The sequence below is a fragment of the Euwallacea fornicatus genome, chromosome 25 (assembly GCF_040115645.1).
Source record: "Euwallacea fornicatus isolate EFF26 chromosome 25, ASM4011564v1, whole genome shotgun sequence".
Taxonomy (NCBI): Eukaryota; Metazoa; Arthropoda; class Insecta; order Coleoptera; family Curculionidae; genus Euwallacea; species Euwallacea fornicatus.
In genome coordinates, this window is record NC_089565.1 from 2,785,938 (window position 1) to 2,813,092 (window position 27,155).

Here is a 27,155-nt window from a genome sequence, read left to right on the forward strand (position 1 = left end):
TTTCACTGTGTATTATTTACCCCAATTTTCAAGAATGTTTTGAAGAAAGTGTTGTTAAAAACGAAAATATGTGTCATCTTCAAAAAGTATCGAAATTTTAAAATTAAATTTATGACTTATCGTTTAACAGTTAACGTTTAAGTAGATTGTGGTAATTATACCTAATTAGCATTAAACATCAGCTATGTAGTTAAACTACATTCAGACTCAATAATCCGCTTGAAATTGAAATAAAAACACAGAATTTCAACACCGTAATATTCTTTATTTCATATTTACGTTAACATTACAATTTATGGAGGTCCAAGGGCTAAAGTATCTACTTAAAATAACAATTTATTGTGGATAATTAAAATTAAATATTGAGTCTGTAAAGTCGAATCTGAACAATAACTGAGTCCTGTTTGGTTGTACAAATGTAAATAAGTTTGTAATAAATTTACAAATTTATTTCCATTGCACGAATTGTATTTAAAGAGAAAACTTTATGGTTCAGATTTTTTGTTAATCTAAAATATTTCAATTTGTTTCTACGTAGGAATCCAACGCTGGCCATAAATGTTAATACTGGAATCACACGAAAATGTGGGGAATTGGAAGGCATTTACTTCAGCAGACTTTAGCACTGACAATTCATTCGCAGGTACGTGAAAGACTTTGCCTACGTTAGTGCTAGTGTTATCAAAAAGATTTTTGCATGAAAAAGGAATTTTGAAAGAAAATTTAAAAGTTGCTATGTTTAATGTGCTGAAGTGGTGTATCATAATACGACAGAATATTACTAACGTGCCTTTCAAGATATATTAATACATTTAACTTTAATTCCCCTATTAAACATTTTGGTTTCGAAATAGAATGTCGGTCTGGAAAATTGGATTCCCCATCACTGCGTTACTAAAATCTAGATTATTGACCCAGATGTCGTTTCCCGACAAAACATGCATTTACTAGATCAATTGTTTTGAGTCTTTTTTTAATTAATATAGGTATTTGCTGGTATCAATTAATATTTCGGAATATGTTCATATAATATTCATTGCGTGCGTTCGGTTATTCTAAATATGATGTATTAAAAAATTGGCTAAGTCTAGTCGTCCACACAAACCGTCTTAATCATACATTTTAATTAAAACCTAAAGGAGATTATAACAAAAAATAAATGAATTTTGATATTTTTTGTATAATTTGAAAATAAATAATTCAACGTACTGCTTTTCTTCATTATAAACCATTTATTAAATTGCGTGCACAAGTTCAGTTTGTAACTCAAGTAGTTGATGATAAACCAAGGGGGTTGGAAGAAGAGGAGTTAAAACTTAAGAGAGAAGTTAGGCAAATGCCTAATTTTTCTGTTAAGCATTTACTCTATTTTGTTAAACAATTTTCATTAAAAAAGTTTTCCTACTGGCGAAAATATTTTACTAATTAAAATATCAACTGTGACGCATTTATTTATACTACATAGCCTGTTACAGGCGAAAAAGTTTAAAATAAAGTACATTTAAAAAAATACATATGAATTCTTTTTCAACTGCAATTGTTTGCTTGCTTGGTCAATCCACCCTTTGTGGGTTTCGAAATGGCGATTTAAACCTATGTATTATAGTAATTTAATATTCATTACCGAACAACCTTGCAATGAATATATAGGGCATATTTGATTCAACAACAAACCATAGTTTCTACTGCCGTTAAATCGCTTCATGCCTGTTGTGAAGAATGAAGAATTTTCTACTCCGAAGCAACACTTCATTGTAACTACTGAAGTAGACATATATATTTATATTTATATCAAATAAATTACATCTTGAATACATTACTTAGTAACGCTTTCAATCTTTTTTTTTTGGTTCAGAAAAAATATGTGCTAATAGTAACTCATAAAACGGTTTCAATGATTTTAGCTGATTTAGGGAATTCTCAGTAATCTTGAGGTTAAATAATCCTATACATTTCTGTCACTGATTAGCACAAGTCATTTAGCATAAATTTAATTCTTCAACACTGAGCTAAACAACGATCTTGAACCTATTCCTCCTATTGAATATACGTGTATTGCCCTTTTCAAGATATGTAATTCATAGCCTGTTTTGCATGATGTCAAAATCATTTTAGTTTGATTATAAATCGTAAAAAAACATGCTAAAATTTTCAAAATGTCCTGGCTAAGTAGACAACGCAGTATTTGGAGGCTTTAAATACAAAACCTAATATTGATGTGTTATCGGTTCGAAACGCTATACGACGGCATAAAACCGAGTTGGACATGGCCCTATTGGAAATTAAGTTTACTTTCCAGGTATAGATTTTTAAGAATGCGACTTAGCAATGATATCTTGAAGAATGTTAGCCTGGAAAAAAGATCATTTTCATTGTTGCCCAGAAGACAAAAACCGAACTTGCCTCCCGATTAATCTTTTTTCACGTATGGCAATAATAGTTCTTAACTTACCGAGCAATTTCACTTGAAAGGTTTTTTAAAAGTTCACTACTAATTCAGATACTAAAGGGGCACAGATTAAAATTTGGTAACGCAGAATTATCTATAAAAAAAATTGAACTTTTTCTACTTTAACTGACATGATATAGCTTTAAGGAACCTTTCGAAGATAGCAATAGAGATATCAGTTAAAACAGATACCCTGTATATGCGCAACATTATCATAAGTTCTGATGTCAATATATCTTCAAATAGTTAATAAAAATATGAGTGCATGAGGCCCGTTTCCAATAAAATAAAGCGCATCTACACACTACAGCTGAAATATTGGACTTTATTTGCATACTAGTTGTAGTGATGGTTGAATAAAATGGCAAAATCCTATGACGAAATGGTCCGTAAAATAGTCGGATGTCACACCGATTACTGTTTTTGAGACGACGCATGCAAGAATGCAGTGGTTTGGTTTCTATTGAAGCGTGTCAAATTTAAGGAAAACAGTTTATTGACGTTCAAATATTCTTTTTCATTATTTAGCTAACTTTTATTAACAGCACTGTAACTGAGCTGAAACTATATATGTTTAGTGCCTCGATGTTTGAGTCTGAATAGAATATAATATTAAAAATATTTGATATTTAACTACATTTAATTGATTTAATTGCGAGAACGAAAGGAATTCTATTCATTTGCTTCAGGAATTAATAGTACATTTAACTTTACTTAAACTATCCATATATATCTTTGGAACACACTACATAATATAGTCTCTTTAGGGTTACAGCAGATCACATACGAGAATATTTTTATCACTAGCTTAGCTTATCACACAGATACACAAATGACTTTGAAGGGTTTGCACATTTAAATTTGATAATGGTAAGGTGCTATTTTTATATCGTGTCCCTACAATTATTAAAATATTTTTGCCACTATTAGTTTTAAAAGACACCATAATTGAATGTGTTGAATAACTGTGAAGTAGATTTTCTCCCCTTTATTCTAAAACAGTTGAATAATAGATTAATAATAACACATATATGGGTCATCATTGTAACTAGTGAGCTAATCAGCCACAATGTCATTATCATCCTATTGTTGATTTATAATTAATATCAAATGAAACTTCAATGTTCACGTGTTGCGTTTTTTTTAATTTCGTTAGTCTAGTTTCATCTGCATTAATCTGTTAAATCTAGTAGTGGTAAAAATCGTGTATATACCGCGATTGTGAAATACTTATATTATGACCCTCACGTCTTAAATTTCTCAACACTGGGAGCTTTTAGAGTTAAACATAACGCTTGAGTTATAATGATGTACGACACAACGTTGGTTTATAATACATTGTTATAGCAAGTGATTTGCGATTGCAGGATATAAGGCAGAAGATATAATTTTAAACAAAAAGGTTCTAAATATTTTAGTTGCTGATATAGTTATATTCGAAGTAAACAAATTCTTTCCGAGAAAATTAAATTATATGGGAAAGCTGATACACATAAAGGGTGTACTAACGAGAATTTAAACTTAGGTTTTTTTAATTTAAAATATAGAACTACAGCAAATCCTCGAAATCGCTGCTCTTGTGAAAATATGAAAAAATTTAGCTTGAAACGAGTACTTTGGGTCTCATTTCTAAATTAATAATGATCTCGTTTCATCAAGTGTAAATTTGATTACAACCGTTTCTATTTACTTCTTTCATTTCTTGCGTTATTAATTTTAAAGTGATAAGTCCCTATTTTACACATATTTTACTGCTTTAGTGTCTTCGAAGCACAAACCTATAAAAATCAACCAAATTTATTTATGTTTTATGAACTGCATAATAAAATAATAATCCACAAAAATAAAAACAACATAATGTCTAAAATTCATTTCAAGTACCCTAAATGTAGCATATACTTAACTTAATACGAAATAAAAAATCACAATAACTTTAGGAAATTAACATATTTGTATGAGGTACTCAAATCTATACTTGTTTCTGTTCTTTGGTACTTATCTTAATGTACCATTGATCATAATGTAGCTAAATCTATAAATGTAAGTCTCTAAGTCCATGAAGTACGCACTCACCAGAGTCAGTAGCTACTGCAGGCCTATTTGCTTTAGTTTTTAGGAATTTGCATTAATGTACGAAACTTTTAAACTTTAACGAATATCAAAGATGGAGATTCGGCGTCCTCTAACGCGGATTTAAATACATCTTTGGTTTCGAATGACTGGATATCTTTACTTTAATCCCTGAACTAAAATTAACTTAAACTTTGCAGGATCTAAAAATAATAGTATATATGTATATATATAATACTTTCAAAGTAAGTTTGTACCTATTTCTGGAAGTTTGCACGAAATCGGGCATATCACAAAATCATTATTTATCTTAAACCTTAAAGGTCCTTACCCAAGATGCCCGCTTCGCTCGTTTCTTTGATTTTTTGAATGCAAAAATCAAAAGATTTTAATGAGAGGGTGCTTGAAGTGGTCCAAGTAAGCGGGCTTTAAGCAAAACAACGACCTAAAACCTTAAATTATAATAAATATTTTAACCTAACCCTGACTCTAGTGGATGATTTCTAAAACTAATAAAAAAAAGTAATATCACATTTATTAAAATACGGGAGACAGGTTAAGGGTTAAACTTTGTAACGCTTTACTACGGATGGCCGAGCGATTGGCTTGAGCCGACTTGATGATCTGCAATACCATTAATTTACAGTCGTGACAGACAACCATTTGGGAACCCTGGAAAAATGTCATAAAGAACTCTCTTTAGAAAAAAAAATTATGAAAAAGGTCTTATTATTAAGTTTCATACTTATTTTTTAATGCGTTGAAAATACCGGATGCTTCACATTCAGGGTGGCCACGAAACGGAATTGCTCAATTCTAGTTCCCCGTTTTTGATTAAGACTCGGTTCCATATTAAGACTATTGGTGAGGCCAATACATGAAGGGGCATTTTCACATGCGGACATGGCATTAAAATAATAACGAACAAGTGTATTACACAGGAAAATTGAACAAACGTAAAACTTTGGACTTTGCCTGTACCAACTAAAGTGTATATTCCGAGTTCTTCTTAAAGACAATTGAATTTCGGGAGTTCGGAACGGTCACCGGATGCATCAATTAATGAAGAAATTTGCTCACTAAAATTATTCACGGGTTAAGACGTATTCTAATTTCCGTCAATATTGCCATAATTTTGAGCTGCTAATTTCTTTGATATGATGCAGTCTTTATACCCTTCACTCATTATTTGTATATAAACATTTCTGCCAAATAAAATAAATTACTTATAAGTATAATACCGGCTTAAAATCACAGTACGAACCTTCAATCTGTCAACAGCTCTGGATGTCCGGATGACGTTAGCGGCGCTTGTGCGGAATTTGGAACGAGGTGAAGTCGCCTGAGCAAATCCTGGATCACTGATAGTGCTCGCTTCCATTAGACCAGTCGGAGATTTGCTCACGTCTGGGCTACTTTCTTTGGAAGCCACTCCTGGAGATGTGCTGCTCGGATTCATTCTGTTTAGGAACGTCCGTGTAAGAGAGTCCCTAAAAGCAATAAAATAAAATCGTACAGGTTAGTTCAGGTTAACTACTATTGGCACTTTCACAATGTATCAGCCCAGCTTTAATTTTCCAGGCACACTATATGTTTGCTTAGAAAAACAACATACATTTAAAAAGTAAAATCTATGAATAATAGATGGGTCGCTTTTCATCTGCAATTTTTCGCGGATATTATTAATAAATGTGTACTGTTAATGAGCCTTAGAATAAATGGGCGTGCAATTTTTAAAATAACTGGACAACAGTTATAAATCTTGACCAAAATGTTTCAAATTACATCAAGTTTGCTCAAAATGTGATAATTTTTTACCCTACTAGAATTTTAGCATGAAAAATCGCCCTGTACAAAGATTGTTTCCTATTATACTCTATATAACATGAAATAATATTCCTATAAGCAATTGCAACTTACCGTGGTTCTTCATCCGGAGTGTACATTATACTCGGGCTTAGTAGAACAACCGGAACACTACTAAAATGATCCATAGGAATATTCATTTTGGAACAGCACTTAGTGCATACCGTGCGCTTGCAAAGAGTGCAACGTTGACCCCAAGGTCCAAATATTCCAAATCTAATAGAACGTGTCACAATATTCAACAATTTCAACATTTAAACAAAACTGCTTTATTTAAAGCAATGTAGATCTACCTTGTCTTTAGACACAAGAAACAAACTTTGCGACTCTCCACGTCATGCCGAACTCTGCCTTCTGTAGGCAGGGCTTCCACTTCGGCCTTTGTAAGTACTGTTCGGATATGTACAATTTCAGACAAAGTCAATGAGAGTCTGAAAAACATTATCCAGGATTGGAAAAAAATGTTTTTTTAAAAGCAAACCATTTGTTTTTAACTGGTTAAAATTGTCTATTTTCTTTTCAACGTGTTTAAAACATGTTTTAATACTTGGTTTTAAAAATTATAGACAATTTTAAACATACACGTACATTACTCATTATTGCAGATAGATAGAGAATGAACTTGGATATAAATAGTCACAAAATAATGCAGATAATTAACGAAATAAAACAAAGAGTCTAATTTTGTTTTGATATGTGAGTCACAATAACCAAATATCATATTCTGCTTAATTTATTCAATTTTCTGTTTATATAAGTTGATTTTGTTATCAGGCTGTTTAAGGAAGGACTTTCATAGCCTAAAAATATTTGGCAACCCCTTCACTTACTCATATTGCCAGGTTTTATTGAAAGAAGGAATTCTTAGCATCAAATTTTCCTTTTTTTAAGCAGTTAATGGGACAGATTAGACCGTCGCCTTTACTATGTTTTTATCAATCTTATTCACTACATTTAAACTATTATTGCAACAAAAAACACAAGTTATAAGTAAAGATTTGTCGAGGAAAATTCACATAACGCAATATTTATTCCATATATTATCATACCGATCGTCGAGTGAGATCGAATCCTGCCATCCTTGTGGGTTGGTAAGTTCATTCTGCAGCGCTTTTGCCACTTCCGTTTCCATTGGTACTGATTCAGATTCCGTACTGTTGCAAGACTGTCTTGAACCTGGCCTTGACTGAGGTACAGAATAGCAACCAGCGGGAATTTCAGTAACTCCTAAGTGGGAAATATGGAAGTTGAAATGTAACGGACCTTTCACAAAAATTCAAAATATAAATATTAATATGTATGTGGGGCGATTATTATGTCATAGGAGCGAATTAATCTAAATGCGTAAGATGAATTTAAATAGGGGCATTCACACATGAAACAAATCATAATGGTGTTATTCCTTACCCAGAGTATTTCTCCTCATAGTTAAAGGAGTATCTTGAGTTGCTAAGTCATAGGCATCCAATGTACCGTCACACATATTTTGATATTCTGAAGACCACAGCCCTGAAGAATTAACACTATTATGAATTTTATTACTAAAAATTCAAAAACATGCAATATTAGAATTCTGCAGTAATTCTATATATAATATGACATTAATGATTTTTTTCACATAAAATATACCAAATGCGGATAAAGATGTTTTTTATTTTTGATGGAACCTATATGCATGCATGTTTTTGTATCTTTAATTTGTCTCGAAACTCTAAGAATATATTGAGTAGATATCAACATACAGGGTGTAATCTGTTATCATGAAGATATTTTATGGGGCCATAATACTCTGCAAATTAATTAAAAAAAGTGTTAATAGAACTATGGTAAAAACACACCATTTCTGATATGCAAGGGTGGCAAAGTTTCACATTTTTTTTTCATATTTTGTGTGTTTCTCACGTAAGCCTTTAGTTATGTGCTCTATGCCTATGAATTACTAAATTAAGATACCAAAGTACTTGGAAAAAATTGAACCCATAAGATTGATGTCAAGAACCATGTTTCTTATCCTTGAGAGAATTCTTCGTTCCAACGTTTAGGAAATTTTACATTAGTATGTAATATAAAAGCTTTAATAAATTATTATCCTCAAAAGAAACGTAGTTTTAACGTGTATAATCTTGCCTGGTTCGCTAGAATCTGGAGTCTCGGCCATCGACGGCTCATCATCGTCTTCGTCATCAAATTGGGAAAAATCTACCTTGATTAAACGACGGACTGCTGGCTTCGGAATGTCTTTGTCGACACTGTATCGGTACGAAGCCCTAAAACAGTGAAATTGATCTGTAGGTATTTGATGGTAGTAAACATCTACCAGGTTACTTTAACGAACGTACATAGGAAGGACCAAAACTCATGCATATATTGGTTAAAATAGCAAGGACTTTTGTATGAAAATGCACGAACATGTAAAATGTTATTTTTAGTGACGAATTTTTTTATGTTTGAGACATACATGGCAATATACAGGGGTAGTAGACAAATTTAATTTATGCAGAGTGTCCCTGAAATGACTGTACAACGCTTAGAGCATCTTATTTATGATCAAACTTTGTAGTCATTTCAAAGACACCCTGTATATATTTCTTATCAAACCACCTATATATGTATATCTATTTAATGATATTTTTTAATCCCTTGAGAGATTCATATAAATAAGTAAAACACAATGTTGTCAGATTGTCCCAACCCCCTTAACAAATAATATTACAACAGTTCAAGAATCCTTCATGGCAACCCACATTGTAGCTTTGAATTCTAATTGAGCAATGCGCTTGAATAAACAAAATGATTCTTGAACCATTCTTAGAGAATTTCCTAGTAGGTTGGAACAAATCTATTTTGTGTTTAACTTTCTCTAATCTGTGTCTTTAAAGGAAGATGCAGCTACCGAATCATTGGGACTGACAAACGAACAGGGCCGGCGTTACCTAGTTTTAATTTCTTGCTATGATTGCATAGGTTTTGTTTACTGCTCATGTCCACAATGTGCTACGGTTTTAGTTTTGTATGAACCATATTTCATATGGCATGCACTATTCCTATAATATTGTATAATATGTATACGCAATACGTTCAAGTACCATAGATTTAAACAAGACTAATTTGAATATAAAAATCTTCTCACCTAGGAAGAGGAACGGGCTTCAGTTTTCTTCCCTTTTTAATAGACATCAAGAGTTGTTCTCTTGGGGTAAGAGTCCTTGGTTGCGGTGGAAGCTTCCGATCCGAAACTTTTCGTAATGGTGGTCTTGACCTAAAAAGAATTGTTATTATGTATTACTACAATCACGTTATAAGTATAAGAAATATAAAAATTATAAATAACGAAAAGGAACACGCTCTTCTAATTATTTAAATACCTTATAAAGTCTAGAATAATGGCATGTGCGTCCTTGGAAACTCTTCTCGGTATGTCTCCATCCACCATAATTTTCCGCAAATTGTATTTGCCATTTCTTATATCTTTCATCAATACTTCGTAAGGCGTCAGCTCATACTCAATGGGAGCTTTGCTGTAGTTGACTTTCTTCAGCTTGACCCCTATAGCAAGTGCTTAAATGTTTTGGGAATTAGAAGAAGCACTACTCAAGCATTAAATATAAACGCGTCAACTTGGGGTTGATTGAGGAGAGGAATGGTTACAGTGCTAGTTAGCAAATGCTGTCAACACCTCGTGCATACAATAGCGAGTAGTTACCTGTGCGTAATTCGCTCATAACTTGCACCCAAAACTTAGCCCAATCGGTGAATTTTAAGTCTAAAGTGTCGCTAGCTGAACTGGATGGCAAACAAATTGTGCCCTGCGCCACTTTCTCCAGAAACGTCGAAAGTTCGATGGCTTCGGCTACTAGTGCTCTGACAACTGCTTTGTAGTGAGCTTCGACCTGGGCTTTTGTTAGCGTTCCTTTATTCAATATAATTTAAAATATTAGCTATCCGACATACTTTGGAATAATTGTATTTAAAAATAAAGAGAACTGTAAATAAAGAACACAAACAAGAGGAACAAGGTGTTCCAAAATGATAAACCAAAAACTGATAAAATTGAAATCTCTTTTACCCTATAAAGATGTTTATTAGAGACATAAACGCCGTAGCCGTTACGTTTCTATCAGGTTATTATACTAATACCTTAAATAAATATTATCAATACCTCACCTAAATGAGATTCACATCTCCTTATAACCTCTTCCAAATTCAGTCCATCAGATTCAGTACTACACTTTGAAGGGCCAGCTTCAAATTGTTCTTCCGAATCTCTTTCAATACCTAGTAAACATGGTATGTTCTAACAACAATATTTTTCAATACAATTTAATAAATTAAGACACAACTTTCATAAACCAGTTCATTATAGCACAATATGCAACAAATGATCTTATGAATTGTCTATTTTATATTATTTTCTTACTAAGTTATAAATTTATATTGCTATCAATAAAATTGATAATTAGAATATTGAATTATATATCAACTATATTGTAAACAAAACTAATCACATGTAAGTCATTAGAATTAGATAATATTTAACTATTATTTTAATGACAATTAATACTTCAATATAGTCTTTGCTGAGGAAAGGCTATACCATTTCAGTTTTGTTGAGTACATTCTACTACCTACCTTCATCATCTGTCTCATGGTGAGTTTGCAGACTGCCATTCAAATCATCAAACATATCAGTGACTAATTGTTCCAATTCATTACTGATAACCATCTCTTCACCCTCATTAAATTCAGTGTCAATGGTGGCATAAATAACCAGGCCAATGCCAGCCACAATATCTTTTTCAGAGCTAAAACTAAACTTTCAATAGTTTCATTGTGGTGTAATCATTTCACTTGAATAAAAGTTTTGACATGCCCATTTATCTATTTGTATTCTATTGACAGAGACAGTAGATATATAGAGACAAAATTTTGTTAGTAAGTCATAAATTGTGGCCAGAAAATTCCACATCCACTCAGTGTACTGAGAATCAGACTAGATTGAAAAATGTTGAATAAACAAATTGTAAGCTAGCTAAACCAACTTTTATACTGGACAACTTCTATATGATATACATGAGGGTCATTTTTAGCTGTACCAATTGAAACAAAAACCGCGCTGCTTAATTCAACAAATCCAAGTACCCCCTTTCATAACTTTAACATGATAAATGAGTGATAGTTGGTGTTAAAGGGAAATCATTTGTGACAAGCAACTATCTGGCCTCATTTTTCCACTACATTTGCAATTATCAAATATGTTGATTCACCCAGTATTGGGAATCAAAATTGATCTTATCAGTAAGGGCCCCTTTGAAGGAACTTATTATGCTTTAGTCATGTTTGGATATATCAATAATGCAAAAATGTCTTACCGAACTATATTTTCTGGCTTATTCCTTGCCAAACTAGTGTTTTCGTGTATAGATCCATCTGTTTTCAGGAAAACGTCGTTAACTTTGCGGATATTATGAAGTACTTGGTTCCTGCTAGAAAGACATTCAAAGAAATATTTGGAAAGTTGATAGCACAGCGCCCACGCATGTTCTTCGTTAATGCAAGAATTGAAGGAACTTAAAATATCACTCAAACACACGCTACCATCTGAATTAAGGTTACATTTTCCTTTTTGGGACATTGTTTGACTATACCCTAATTTACACAGACTTTTGATTATTTTTTTTCGTGTCCCTTTGACATTTTAATCATTTTTAACCTCAAATCGATATTGGGGTCGGAGAAATGACAGAATTATTTGTCAATACTATGAAATATGATAATGAGATCAGCGACGTAACAGACATTTGTAGGCCAAAAAATTGGATGACGTAAGCGTGTATGCGCATTTGCAACCCTTAATCAAAAGCTTGCCGCACAAAAACTATTAACTGATTATCCTGTATTGTCGCAACTATTCAAAACAGGTAGCCAAATAACAAATTCTCAATTATTCTTAAAACTGCTGTGTAATTAAACTTCAACTAATATTTATAAAAAGAAACTTAAAAACTAAATATTGTATTCTGTACTTTGTGGCGACCGAGAATAATCCTCCACAGGTAAATGCAGAGTTAAATTAAATTAGGCCGCAAACGCTCCCGAAGTAAAACTTACATAAAATACAGTAACTCGAAAAGTGTAAACAACGCTATGGCCACTTTGATCTGTGAAGGTTTTCTGTTGGGGTTTACTAAAGGAGGAACCACTCAATTATGGGGAAAACTCGACCTGGAAAAGACTGATATGAAGCTTCAGAAATGAGCAAGCGAACCGTGAAAATTCACTAAGAGATCTCGAAAACGAATTTGTCGGGCACATAACAAATTAATTAACGTTTCAAAATTTGAAATATAAGGCATACAATCTCTGAAGAAAGCGGTATGTAAAAATGAAGTGGGATTCGAGACTGGTTTTCACCAAACCAATCCAAACAAATTCATTAAATTAAAGTTTTATTACCCCTAGGTCGCATTTCCAAAAGAGAATAAGGAATTGATGCATCGTATGTTCAATACATTACAGTAACGTCATTAATAATTTTAAAATTAACAACGTTTTACATATGTTTGTTTTTTTTGTAATTAAAAACATCATCAGTATAATTATATCCTTATTGAGGCTGTACCAATTTCCAATATCATTATTAATGCCGACTGGTGGAAAATCGAATTTTGAGAAGTTCACATGTACAAACATATATGTAGCTTTACCTTCAATTTTATTTACGATACTATATTCAAGACTGAGACATCACCTATAGAATGCATGTCAATGTATTTGCGTTTATTTTGTACATGTATATTAACTTTTGCCACTCTTCCATTAATTTTTCGTTCTTTTCTGCTCTAAAAGGCTTTATTTGGAGTGCGGTGATTACAACGTACGTTTTCCGCATTTGTTATCTAAAAACGGTTGAATAACACGTTAATAATGAGTAATGACGTGCATATAGCTCATTATTCACCTAACAATCTAATCAGCTTATTCATATTTTATTAAATTTAGAGTTTTCATGGAAACGAAAGTTAAATGAAACGTCACTATTGGAGTTCTGATTCAAGACGCGTTATCTTTTTGTCATATAGCAAGTTAACTTTGCGAGAAAAATAATTTTCCATAAAATCCCACTCGTTACATATAGAAAAATAAGAAAGACAAGTAGAAAAGGAGATGCAGAGAAGGTAGTTTTTTCTTATTTTGTCATATAAAGGGACGAGTTTCTTTCTTTCTCAATTTGCTTGAGATTTTGAGATCGAATAGTAAAACAAGAAAAATTACGTATGAAACTGATTGTGAAATGCTGTTGTGTGTTTCACTGGCGTCATTTTTCACGTGGAACTAGTGGGTCTAAAGCGGGACGTCTTTTCGATAGTTTCGTAGAAATCTAGTCGTTAAGCAAAATAAAGCACTTCCTACTCAGCTACGTAAATAATAGTTCTACAGATGCAGTGCGCTTCTTGAATATGTTTAAATATTTGTACATAAATATTGTCGCACATCAAAATTAGAAAAATTAGTTTATTTTTCCTATGGCATGTGTCTCTTCATTTCTTCGTTCAATGATCGTAACGCATATAGAGACGTTACCAGTTCAAGTCAAAACATAGGAGTTGCGGTAAAGGGGCCGCATAAGGTTTGATGTGCATATGACGAAGACCAACGTAGTGAGTTGCGAGGCTAGTGGCTTACATGGATGCGTTACCGGATCTCTCACCGTTTCAGAATTTTTACTAATCATAAGTCCTAGCGATTAACCGTTTTTTCCCTTCATTTATTTACATTGTGTACAGATATTTATCAAAGTTTCCATCGCCACGAAGACAGCGAAATCGATGATAATCTAAACATCAAAACGAAGACTTTGGCCGGTCTGACTCCGCCCCCTTCAGTCACTAGTCTCTCAACGTACTTCATCGGTCTTTGTCAGAGGCATATAAAATCTTATGCGGTCCTTCTCCCACTTGCGCAACTCTTATGTTGCGGCTAGGTACTAAAAGAACGACTTGATTGTCTTAAAAACTGCAAAACTCCTGTTCCAGTCATTTTAAATTTTATATTGTGCATGTTATATCTGTATTATAATCTGGAATTAATATATTATTATTACTTTCAGTTATTTTAGTCATAACTAGGTCCCTGCGCTCATATGTTAATTCCAGTTAGTTCACACGAATCTAGGTATATAGGTGCCGAAGACCCGATTCCTTTTTTAAAATGAAGTTTGGGGAACTATTTTCTTTCCTCATCTATTAAAATTAAACCCCACAGGCAGAGAGAGTAGAAAATTCGTTGTTCGCATTTCCACACAGCTGAAACAAGCCCAATAGCCTCGATCGCGCATGGCTCGTAGGAAACTTCATGACCCTACCTCAACTCTAGATGTGTTTGTATTTTTATTAGTCAATAAAGTCGGTTTTATTGTGCCTTGTTCAGGTTTTTATAAGCTGTCCATTTATGAATGGGGACCAATATGACTATTTTCCTTTTATACCGTTCGCGAATGAAGTAACTTCGTATCGACGTTCTTGCTATTCCTGTATCTAGAATGATGACCTACAGTGTCAAGGTAAGTTGAGATTTTGCCGTATATATTTTAATATTGTTTGTATTTCACTGCAAACGAAAATAAATGTGTATCATACATTGATATATTATGAGCCGAAGTGACTCTTTGTATGATTTATATTTTATTTCGATAAAGGAATATTTATTTTTTATTTGTTTGTATGTATACCTCATGTTTTTGCGAGAACGTTATTGAACAACGAGGCTACTTATTTATTGTATTATATCCAGAAATTGCTATATGCTAAAGCAATAACTTTTGTGTGCATAATAAAAGAAACCCCCCGAGACGTGGTACATAATTAAATTTCTGTCATTTTAAATTATTATTTCCTCAACTTTTACCCTAGAGCCCTTTCTCAGGTATTTCTAGATATATCGACAAGCTTTAAATTAGATATTTGCCATGTCTCTCTTCGTAGCTCACGGGGAAACGAGGGGAAAAGTTGAATCGTAGACTGATGCCATATGACCCCTTTTAATAAACCATAGTTACAAGCCGCAGCTCCCCTCTGTTGTCATAGCATAATGGTGGCCATCCTGAGGGTTCTAATGCATTGCGTGTACTGCTTCTCCCCTTTCTCAACAGAAAACACGGATAATTGACTCATACTTACATGGATCGAGATATAGTGACCGATCAATTCGAACCGAAATATAACGTAAGTGTGAAGTCTTTCGAAGCACACAACCACAAGTTCTTCACATCTATTAATTGGATATTTGGGACGTTTTTAAATTAAAAAAAAAAGTTATAATATGTAATAAATTAAGAGTTCTTTCACGATACTAGAAAATTATACGGCATGATAGAAAACGATCTAACAGTAAGGCATTATGCAGGGGGTCCCTACAATTTGTAATCGGTGTAAACAAGAAATAAAATTATTATCAACAGTTTAAAATGTCGACGGCTTACACGGTTAACCTGCTAAGTCCATTTCCGTAAATTACGTTTTAGGTATCTTTATTAAAAATTTACATCCATTAAAATGGACACATTCAATTTCAACTATTAAAATATTTTCCTGAAATATCTGACTATTAGAAAATATATATTTTTATCACATTTATTAGTCAAGCATTTTCAAAAGATCTTTGTTACATCTCCTTCAAGAAGCCCTCAGAGTTAACAGATTAACGCTTTGGGTCAACGATCGTTTCTTGCGTTTTAAATTTGTCACAAAATTATGTCATTTAATAGATTTTGTAAAACTAAGATACAAAAGCGCAAACCGTTATTCTCTATTTCGAATATTTGCAAATTATTTAGTCTACAACGTGACATACGGGACACTTTACGAATACTTGGACAGTCCATTATTAAAAAAAATCTCGAACGTTGATATATGTAGATCGCCCACGAAGCAAGAGTAGATATTGATAGTAAGGGAATGCCATTATATGCCGTACATATACGGGGTGTTTCATGAACATACAAACTTTCAGGGAATGTATAGATCGTAAAATCGAATATTTAGAACGAATAAAGGTAGGTCGGAAATCGCTTCGTTTTCAAGATCCAGAGTATTTAACTTTTTTTTTAATATATTTTAAAAACAATTTGAAACAGATGGGAAATTAAGGACACTCTGTGACTGGATAAATGTGCATGTTCGGGAATAAGGAGAATGTTCCACCTACACCAGTGGCGCCCGTGCGGCTCACATACAGGGCGTCTGCGTTATATGTGTGTATGTATCTATATATATATACCCACACGTATATAGCATTAAACTTTTTGCTTCGGCTTATGCTAAAACAAATGTCAACTGTCTATTTTACACGGTTGGCTCTCTACGTATTTTCATCTTTAAAATAATTCCATCTTCATTCTGTTTCGGAAATAGACCAAACTGAAACTTTCATGAAATTTCACATTTCTTCAAAATATTATAAATATTATAAAATAAACGCTCCATAGACCTTTTATAGTAGGGCAACTTAATAGGGATGTGCTGAACATCCTCCACGAAAAAGACATTTCCTAGTCCAACCAGTACTCTGTATATGGATTAAAATTCATTTACTACCATGCAGATAGACATAAGTTAGCTGTTTTTTCCCGGACCAATTCCTGAATGATAATCAAAAGTTCCACATTGATAAGGTAAATAACTATGAAGGGGCGAACACAAAAGACAACCGAAGGAAACATAATCAATATATGTAGTATCAGATATTTGCCGAAATAAATTCCTTTCAGATATTCCAGACGTTTCATTAATATCTCCCTTTTGTGCCCTTATGACTTGGTATTAATTTATTAAACATGATTTACAGGGTGTTGCAAATTACTAGTCCAATTCGCTAACCACAGATTCCTTGAACGAAAATAGGCATACTTTCTTTATACGACTTTTTTCTTTGGCGTTTTATACTCAATATACAGAGTGTTAAAGTTGTTAAAAAAAAATGGTTAATAACCCCAGTGTTTATTGACACATTTTAATGAAATTTTTCAGCGAGGCACACTTGGGGGGGGGAGACACTTTTCCTATAATTTGAATAAAAAGCAGTAGGAAGCAAAATGGGGAAAATGTAGGGTCATAGGCACGTTCTTTCCCTTCACCATTTTTTGCTCACGCCAATGGCGAACGTGTGTAATTTTATAAACTAAATGTTCCTTTACATCAATTTCATTATTCTTGTAAAATTTAATGTACAATTAACGAAGAAGAAAGACAATATTAGATGGTGTTCAAATTTACCTGGGTTTTTCTATGGTCGATCCGTCAATGCAACACCCTGTACGTGTTACATTTCCGAGGTGTGTAAGAGCACAAAGTGCTACCACTTTACAATAATGCAACACTTAATGCCCTTAAACAGACATAGCTATTTCTAAACAATTTTGTATTGGTCACGTAAAGGGTCTCTAAACATTTGAAAAAAAATCTGAGAATTTTTGAATTTAAATTGAAATTATGGTGGAATTTAATCTTTGCCGTGTAAGTGTAAATCCCAAAAAAACGAAATTTTAAATCGATAATTTTTTTAGCTCACACAAGACACATGTCACCTATCCGGGGATTCACTATACACGGTGTTTCTTACTGGATGGCAACAATTGAAATCGGTGAATCATGAGCTCATTTCTAGATACAAACTTCACGTAAAGGCATGTCCTGAGTTGCTTCCATTTTGATTTACGGGCTGTAGAACTTTGATTTTTTTTTAATTTTCATTAATTTCTCTATTATTGCAAAAACAATTAACTTAAAATTGGTAATAACAATTATTTTCGCTTTTCGAATAAGCAATTTTCAGTTTCGGATCCTCTACACGGCGTTACTGCTTTCGCGGTCAGAAAAACTTCTTCTATATCTAGATATATTCAGGTATATCCATATCTATCTCTATTTTCTACTAACTAAACCGTATTATTATTACGAACTCAACTGAACTGACCTAAACATAGCTTCTGTTTTGCGAGTTTTATTCTGGGAATAATTTAGATTGAAGTTGTTATTTTTAACTATGGCTTAGTCGAGCGTTCACCCTTACAAAATTGCTACTCTCTTTCTGGAAATAAACTGAATAAAACAAACTTTGTGTGTATTTATGTATGATTAGTGATATGTATATGCATGTGTAAATGTATAAATGTCCGCGTGTCAAATAAGTTTTATGAGTACGATGATTACACACCTCATCCTCACACTTCGTTCTTATAATCGTTGAGAGGGTTATTTGCAAAAATTGAGAACAAAATTTTATCCGAGTTAATTGCAATAAGAATTTTATTTAAAAGATTCCAAACATTTTTCTTTATATAAAAAAAAATGTTATATCAATATCTTTCACCTCATCTCAAAAGTTCTAAGGCCTCTGCCATAGCATTGCTTTTAGAATTAAGTTTCGTCTCGGTGTATACAGGGTGAGTCGGGAGGATCGTGCCAAACTTCCGGAGCGTGTTGTACATGAAAAATAAATGTAAAAAAACTCAAATGTTGTTATCCGATTTTCGTTTGTTTCCAAGTTATAGCGTAAATAAAATTAAAACATAAAATTTAAAAAAATTATAAATTTCATAAGAAATTGTGGTCGTGGTGGCCCTATTAGTTGGCCTCCGAAATCTCCAGACCTCACACCACTAGACTATGGTTTGTGGGGTTGGTTTAAAACTGAAGTGTACAGAGTAAAAGTGGACACTCAAGATGCACCAATTCGACGCATTAGAAATGCTGCAGCTGCCATTAAAGAAAGACATGAAACAATCAGGGGCGCAACGAATGCTCTTCATAGACGAAGCCGAAAATGTTTAGAAGTTAATGGCGATATTTTTGAACATTTACTATGATATCCAAACGTTAATTTATGGAATTTCTCATGAAATTTATAAATTTTTTTAATTTTATGTTTTAATTTTATTTACGCTATAACTTGTAAACAAACGAAAATCGGATAACAACATTTGAGTTTTTTTACATTTATTTTTCATGTACAACACGCTCCTGAAGTTCGGCACGATCCTCCCGACTCACCCTGTATAAACCTTTCTCCATTTATATCTCTAATGTTTACCAGCTTTATGTATTTTATTTTAATTCTGTGTCGTTATAAATGCTGAATTTTTGAGAAATTATCTTACTTCCGCTCTATTCGTAGGGTTTTTACATTCGAGGGCCTTCGGTCGCTTTTCTTTATAGTACTGAAGAACTTTCCGCCGTTGCGTCTATCTCGTCTGCATTTAAACTTGCATTTGGCCTCCATCGGAGTCAGTCTTATTGTTTCCTTTGGTTAAATTGTGTTTTCTTCTTGTGGAGCAAATGTTTTGTATAACGTTTTTGTATTTCTAAGAGAACTCGTATTTAATTAATAAACTTAAATAAAAACTGGTTCCTTTTCTTCGCAATACTCTTCGTCTGTTTCGTGTTTATGTTTTCTTAACTAAAAGCTTTTCTTCGATTGTGTTTTATTTATGTTTGCTGTAGATTCAAAATTCTAACCAGTTTTTAGGTTCTTATAGTTTTCGTACCGAAATGTAAATTATTATTTTTGTTCTTTTCAATCTTAGTTTTTATTCCTTCTTGCCTTTATCAAAGAATGTTTTATCCAAGCATTGTCTCAACATCTCTTTCTTCTCGGAGTTTTGGATTCACAACGGCTTTCCAGTCATTTTTTATTTTTGGTATATTTTCTAATATTATACCTCAATAATCGGTATCATTTTCCTTGTTTATGTTCTTTTTTCTTATGCAGAAAGTTTCTTTTTTTTTAATATATTTACTTCAATTTACTTGATTTCTGTACGTACTAAAGCAGATACAATTTTCTCTCGACTTTTCTTTCTTTTGAGTGCGAGTCTATCTAGTGAATCTCCCTTATTCTCGAAGTAACAACTTTTTCTTACTATAAGAATCCTCATGTTTCGCTTTTCACTTTTCTTTTTCGTTGTCCTAGATTTTTTAATTTCGAGTGCTTTTTTGAGCTTTTGGTGAAAAAACATATTAGAGGGGACTTTTGCCAAAAGTACTACACTTCATGTGTCTCTTTTAACATGTTTTATTTCTATTCATTTCGGTTTTCTTTCCATATTCGCATCCAGCACTTTCTGCAGCTTTATTACATTACATTCCTTCTCCTCTCTTCTCTGAATCTCTCTTTGGCCCTTTCTCCCAAACTGTTCGGTTACGATACTTTTTTGCGCGTTTTGCGTGCGATAGTCATTGGTCGACTGTATTTTCTAACAATCAGAAAATTTGCGATATTTCTACCTCTTTGTAAAGCTCCTGCCAGAATTTATTTAATATCGCAAACCAGACAAAAATAGCTCAAAGGTCAGTCCAAAGGAAGGCCTTTAACTATCCATGAATGAATTTACGACACGGCCTTAGCGCCTCGGCGCTGCCTCGCCCACGCAGACAAAATCGGCGTCGCACGTGAACAAACGCCGGTACAGTCACTTGTTCGTCGTGGTCGTGTTCACTTGTTTTCAAGACTTGCGCCTCGAAAAAAATGCGGTCAAGTTGAAGTGAATTTCCATGTCGACTTTAATGAAGCAAAACAATTAAAAAAATGCATTAATTGCTGTAATATTCGTTCATTGTGCACATAAGGTAGAGTCGGTTCGAGTTTTTAGTCACTTGTTAAGTTTTGCTGAAACAATTAACTTGATAACTAATTAGTAAGATAATTCGATAATATTAAGTCGAGTTAATCTGGTTTTCAGATAAGTCACTTGCGGGCACATGTGTCATGCGCATAAAAAGCAACAATGCTTGCATATTATTATTTAAATTAATGACCTTTGCTATTGTTTATTTTTAAGTTCATCCTTACGTCGGCAGTTAATATGTATTGGAAATCTGTTACGCTTAGTTCACACTTCACACTTTTCATTAATTTTTTTGCTACGACTAAGAAAATAGTAAATACCGATTTAGAGCTTGATTGATTTTAAATTTGAAATATCGATTTTTGTTTTTAATATTGAAATTGGCTTCACCCCGCGACGTCTTAATTACCAAAAATATCCTACCAAACGCCCAAATTAATAAGTTTTAATTTAAATTTAGAAGTTCCACATTTTAATTTGAAAATCGATTTGACCCTATGATTTGGCTGTTTGACAGCGCTGACTGCATCGACTAAGAAGAGATTTAGGTCAATGTCTAATTCATATTGACTCCATAAGGTTCAGATTGATTCTTTATCCGACGCGAAGATATTCATCGAATTCTCTGAGACAAAAGTTGCCTAAAATAAGTGCTTTTTTTTAAATCCTATTTGGAAATCGTCGGTGTAGGGATGGATAAATCCAAGATGAGGGGTACTTAACGCCCCTATTTTCCATTTAAATGACAATGCTGAAAGTTTTTTTTGCAATATGTTTCCCTAAAAGTGAAAAGCGCCTCCACCAGACGTGGATTACTTCCTGCTTCACTTATTATTTTTTTTAAACTTACAATTTTGACTCTCGGTATATCGAACTTGGGGCTCCAAAGTGATTGGCACCTATGACGTATATAATTTGTATTATTTTTTTTAGGAAATCTATGGTCAACGCAAAGCTCTGCTTTTTGCATGTATCAGATATTTTTATCATTGTTAAAGCACCACATACCCCGTTGCAGTTGAATACGGTTCTTAACTACCCGGCAAAACTTAACCAGTTATTGAAAAATCGGTCCTTACGAACAATTTAATCGGTTTTCCTGGTGGAAAATTTCACGAAACTTCCGTTTCTATAGTTAGAAATGAAGACTTATTTACGCATCTATCCTCAACAAACCATTTAGGAAGACAAACTGACCTATAAGGAATAGTGACAAACCTATAAGGAAGAGTGACATCAGAACTGAGAATGTAGTTGCATTAAATAATAGTGGTGTCTGTCTGTCTAACTTGAAAACTGTTCTGTAGAAGATGCAGGCTAAAGTGAACCCTTTGCCAGACCCGTATTCTGACTACAACAACAAAAACAGCATCAGTAACAACTACAACGAGATTCAAGGTGAGTTGTGGATCACCGAATCGTTTTGTGATCGACAAATCTGCATCATCCTCCTTAAGGTTTAACCCGCAAAGTCACTGTTTCGGCTATTCCAAACTTTCAGCTTTAATAATTGACTTCAGATGAAAAGCTTGCATCTGCTCTTCAGGGAGTTTATTAAAAATGCAGATATGAAAGAGAATCCTTTACTTTCGCATAATACCCAATATAAGCCCGATAATAAACTCCGGTGGTTTATAAGCTCGGCTTAAAATGTTATGTTAGTGCGGTATGATTATAACCTCCGGGGAAGTTTATGTTTGTAAACCTACTATGCACTGTCATATGAAGTTTTAATACAATTTTATAATGTTCCATAAAACCCTTTTTTTTATAAAACCTTTTCGTCGTTTATTATTATTATTTTTTTTCGTAGGATTCTGCGTCTGATTGAATTCATTGTAAAAATCCAAGGTTGGGCAATGAGCAATTCTGTTAAGTAACATTTTCTGTGTGTATAATCGAGGATGAACTTATCGACGTTTGCTTTGTACGGAACTGTAGGTGTAATTGCTCGTATAAGGAAGCGATAATATTCAGTGTTCAATGCTGGCTATTATACCAGAATAGAGTTCTAATATCATTATTAGATTGTCTTAGCCGTTACTCCGCTAGTCCGATTAACACGTCCGAGATTCATCACAGTGTGATAATGCACAGCGGCATGTTTACTTACATGCGAATGTATCTCCGCAGCGGTTAAAGTTTTTGGCTGCAGAGAGTTGAAAAAGAGACCTTTAGATATTAATATCTACGTATGCGTTAATAGGGTATAAATCCATATATTTTAATTAAAAAAGTTATTATATCTCTCCACCAGTAGCGTTTCTGTATACATATCTTCCGATTTAAATAGATTCGAGAAAATACCACTGGAGCTTCGCTCTCGTGGTATTTTTAAAGGGTTTTTGGCTCGTAAATTTTCGTAACGACTTTGCACAAAAATACTTATCGTATATAAAAAATTGTAATCACCACTAGCGGTCTAATTGCCGAAAATACTGCCCGTCGTGGTATGGTCACGATAATGCGGACTTTATCGGCCAGAAGTATGCCTTGAATCCTATTGGCTGTTAACTGATTGAATCATATGAGCGCTTGCTGACGAAGTAAGCTGGCGGTGTTTAAGCCTTCGGGAGATAAAAAAAAATCGGTTTAAAGAGGTAAAATACGACATCCTGTAGAAAAGAAATTGAGACGTCTCCGGCGTACGTTCATATGATGTTTTCGTCATAAAAAATACTGGGAAGTCATGCCCTGATGTGTTGGCAGGACACCAAGGAGCAGACGGCGTACACGACTATCAGGATTTCGTCAAAATATGGACAAAAACAATGCCCATTTTTCCACGCCATTGTTCTCTTTGTAACTCTGCAGTTTCCGACAAACTTTGTACCACTGTAATTTGGTAGAAACGAAACATAATTTCTCTTTTATTTTCATAAAAATGTGGTTGTAAATGAAGTAGAATGCACAACTCACGTGACTGTGGAAACAATTCTTTAGCTGTTTCGAGTAATCATTAGGTCCAGAACCACGCACCGCGATTAGCTATCAGCATCCAGGTGGAAAGCATTTACATGCTTTCGAAGCGCTCGCCATCTGGATGTACAAAGCAAATCTGCTGTTTTTCCATGAACTTGTTGAGAATAAACAAAAACGCAGTAATAACGTAACGTTGGAGTAAAATTAAATAGAATTAAAACGGAATTAATCTTTCGTAGTTTCCGCATTCAAGTCGTCCGCTTATCAACGAGTGATAATATTGCTGCTTTCCATATCAAAACATCCAGATAAAGTTACAACATTTTTACAGTTTTCCTTGAGATGTTTAAGCCTCTCTTTATCTTACACCGCTTTGATAAAAAAAATATTGTGAATTTATTTATAAAATGAAAAAGCTCAATTCTTTCAAATTTCATTGTCGTCGAAGCACTTTCCGTCCGACACAATGCGTTTACGCCATCGTTTTTTCCAATCCTCGAAAAAATCGGAAAAGTCTTTTTCCCGGATGGCCTTCAATGGTTTCTTCGATTCTCCGTTTATCTCCTCAACCGAGTCGAAAGATCGAGATAAGTCCGCCTCCGGAGCGGTCTTCTGACGGTGTCGAAGAGCCAGAAGTCGAACGGTGCTGAATCAGGCGAATGCGGTGGTTGCGAAGCGATACGGGTCGAGTTTTTGGTAAAATTTTCTCAAAAAGAAACCAACGCTAAGTGGGACGGTGCGTTATCGTGGGGTAAAAACCAAAAATCGTCTGCCCATGATTCTGGTCTCTTGAGGCGAATAGCTTCATATGAAAGGCGCATAACGCTCATAGAATACTCCTTGTTTGGCTTGACGGAAAACATTAATAATACACGCCACGGTAATTGAAGGAAACCGTCAACACGACCTTGATTTCCGAGCGACTATGGCTCGGTTTTTCCGGTCTTGGTTGGTTTTTCCGGGTCCTATGCGTAGTTGCAAGTCTCGCCTCCCGTAATGAGGCGTTTTATGACATCTTAGTAGTCAGAAATAATTGTTTGACAGATTTCAGCGCGATGCTCTTATTCGAAAAAATTATCGTTTTTGGAACTGATCGAAATTTGAAACGTTTAAGGCACGAAATGTTTTTTTTAATGGTTAAGGTTGGTTCAAACGAAATGCCGGAGGCAGCAGCAAGGCCTCTAGTTGTCAATCGACGGTTTTGGAGCATCAAATCAATGATTTTCTTGGCGTGACTTTCATCGGCAGATGTCGATGGTCGTCCGGGGTGCTGTCCGTCTTCAACTCCTTGTCGGCCTTCTTTGAAGCCTTTCCACCACTTGTAAACATTTTTTTGCCCCATCACTGAAGACCTTCATGACATCCACACGGTTTCCGTGGCAGAATATTCGTTGGGCAAACAAAATATTGTGCAATTTATTTACTCAACAAAATCAGGCATAGTAAAAACTAAAAATTCATTGTCGCATGTTTACAAAAACATTTAGCTCTGCAGCAATTTCATATATTGACATGAAACTTTGCATAGATATCACGGACAGTGCTGCAAACCAGCAAAAAAAAATATTTTATGGTTTTATAGTGCCTGCGTTATAGATAAACGAAAATTTTTCCTTATTTTTTGATCACAGAAATACATAAATAAACGTAATACATGACTGGATTGCCGAAAGCTCATTCGCTGTTTTTTTTTTAATCAAAACAGGTAATTTCTAAACGGATTTTATTGCGAAATTGGGAGAGTTGGAAAGTCAGCAAGTTAGAACAGACATTTATAGGGACATTTCTTCAAAAAATATTGAGAAATAAATTCCTGATATCATAGTCGCCATTTACACAACACTCTGCATATATGTACACTGTAAATGCGAGGGATTATATTATATAAAACACTTTTTAACTTATTTAAACAATCTCCAGGAATTGTACGCTAGTTCTCCGGTTCGGTGCACCAAAAACGACCCTTTTAACAAAATGAGGGGGGTTTCCACTAAACGCCTCGTTAACCACAAAGTTTCTTCTCAGAGGCAACAGTGCGATGTTGTAGCAACTTCGAAAAACTCTCTCTACGTGTTAATACATACGAAGGCCATATCGGAGTTTTCTCCAAAATAGTTTCCCCCCCACTTCAAGCAAACGTGTATGGAAAAAACTGGAAAAAAGTTTCAAAACTTTCTATCTTGTTTTGAAAGAATTAAAGCAACTACTAAGTTTTCAGTAACGTTAGTTAAAACGTTATTGAAACCGATTTAGAAGGTTGAAGTTTATCTATGACCCTGTTTGTATTTAGTGCGATTGTCGTAGCTAAAATAACTGAAATATTGTTATCGAGAACGATTTTTAGTTTAAAGACAGTTATTAGCTGAAATTCGACACTAAAATTTCTTATTTACCGTGCGTGCTCAGTTCTTTCTACGTAGACGCTTAATGTAAATAGTAAACAACGTATCAGGAATGTAAAGATGGAAATCAGACATGAGAAATACACTCAATCAAACTTATACAGAATCGTCCGGTATTTTGCAAAGAAATGATTTTTTGTGGAAATTATGTGCTAAAAACTTGAAGATGAGGATGGAAAAATATTTATATTGCAAGAATTCAAAGAAAAAAAAAACAATTCTGTACGTAATAACGAAAATGAACTAAAGGGCTCTCACTTTGTAAAAACAAGGTTTATAAGAAATTCAAATAATAAATGAAATTATAGACTTCGCGGGTGCTTTAGTAATCTGTATTTCCACCCCCAACTTCAACGCGAGAACGAATGCGACGGGGTGTGCATCTTAAAAAGTTGTCAATTTTTGCTTGAGGAAGATTTCTCCATTCTTCAAGAACTACTTGTATCAGTTGTTCAGTATTTCCCAAATTGCGTTGACCTAACCTTTCTTCTAATCATGTACCATAAACGTTCTACGGGATTCAGGTCTGGAGAATAAGCAGGCCATGTGAAAACTCTGAAGCCCTCCGTTTCCAAGGAATGTTTCGCGACTCTACTGGTACGAGGTGGGGCACTATCGTGCACAAATAAAAAATTCTCTCCAAGTTGTTATTATTGGTTGGAGCACCAAATCTGCGTACCTCTGTCCAGTTAAGGTGGGCCGAACGGGAATTAAGGGAGTTTTTTCTCCTATCGTAATGCCGCCCCGAAGCATTACTGTCCCCCTTTATATTTCGGGACAGATCGGGCAGTTTGAAGTCCGGCTTGCCTCCCACGGCCTCTTAAAA

At 34.0% G+C, this 27,155-nt stretch overlaps 2 protein-coding genes across 15 annotated transcripts in view; one reads left to right on the forward strand and one right to left on the reverse strand.

The window, feature by feature from the left end:
• Positions 1-244: 244 nt before the first annotated feature.
• Positions 245-12,109, reverse strand: spir (spire type actin nucleation factor). Of its 6 annotated transcripts, XR_010733413.1 has the most exons (14): positions 11,755-12,108; positions 11,015-11,193; positions 10,550-10,660; positions 10,089-10,295; positions 9,751-9,943; positions 9,516-9,644; positions 8,513-8,652; positions 7,793-7,894; positions 7,435-7,612; positions 6,679-6,816; positions 6,440-6,601; positions 5,784-6,009; positions 4,777-5,191; positions 245-4,722 (listed from the first exon to the last, which is right to left on the reverse strand). XR_010733413.1 is itself a non-coding variant. In XM_066296613.1 (13 exons), the coding sequence occupies exons 1-13, from the start codon at positions 12,015-12,017 to the stop codon at positions 5,057-5,059; spliced, it is 2,145 nt and encodes a 714-aa protein (XP_066152710.1). In that variant the 5' UTR covers positions 12,018-12,109; the 3' UTR covers positions 245-5,056. The 6 variants fall into 6 exon arrangements, 5 of the variants coding, with proteins under 5 accessions (XP_066152710.1, XP_066152707.1, XP_066152708.1 ...); XM_066296613.1 differs by having other exon boundaries at positions 245-5,191; positions 9,751-9,931; positions 11,015-11,187; positions 11,755-12,109; XM_066296610.1 differs by having other exon boundaries at positions 245-5,191; positions 11,015-11,187; positions 11,755-12,109.
• A 2,623-nt stretch (positions 12,110-14,732) lies between these two features.
• The window catches only part of LOC136347005 (uncharacterized), a 39,997-nt gene continuing 27,574 nt past the window's right edge, over positions 14,733-27,155 (forward strand). Inside the window, exons 1-3 of one of the 9 annotated variants that reach the window (XM_066296616.1) lie at positions 20,815-21,006; positions 21,939-22,255; positions 22,313-22,403. In XM_066296616.1, coding sequence (XP_066152713.1) covers positions 22,316-22,403 — 88 coding nt within the window. In that variant the 5' untranslated portion in view covers positions 20,815-21,006; positions 21,939-22,255; positions 22,313-22,315. Of the gene's footprint in view, positions 14,946-20,814; positions 21,007-21,938; positions 22,404-27,155 lie in introns of those variants that run through there. The other 8 variants (XM_066296621.1, XM_066296615.1, XM_066296617.1 and 5 more) reach the window with 8 other exon arrangements.

Coding starts and splice junctions, on each gene's coding strand:
- spir (XM_066296609.1), bottom strand. CDS start 12,017: ATGTCCCAAAAAGGAAAATGTAACCTTAATTCAGATGGTAGCGTGTGT. Junction 10,661..11,014: donor CCATGAGACAGATGATGAAG/GTAGGTAGTAGA, acceptor CATGTTTACTAG/GTATTGAAAGAGATTCGGAA. Junction 7,613..7,792: donor TATGAGGAGAAATACTCTGG/GTAAGGAATAAC, acceptor TTTCCCACTTAG/GAGTTACTGAAATTCCCGCT.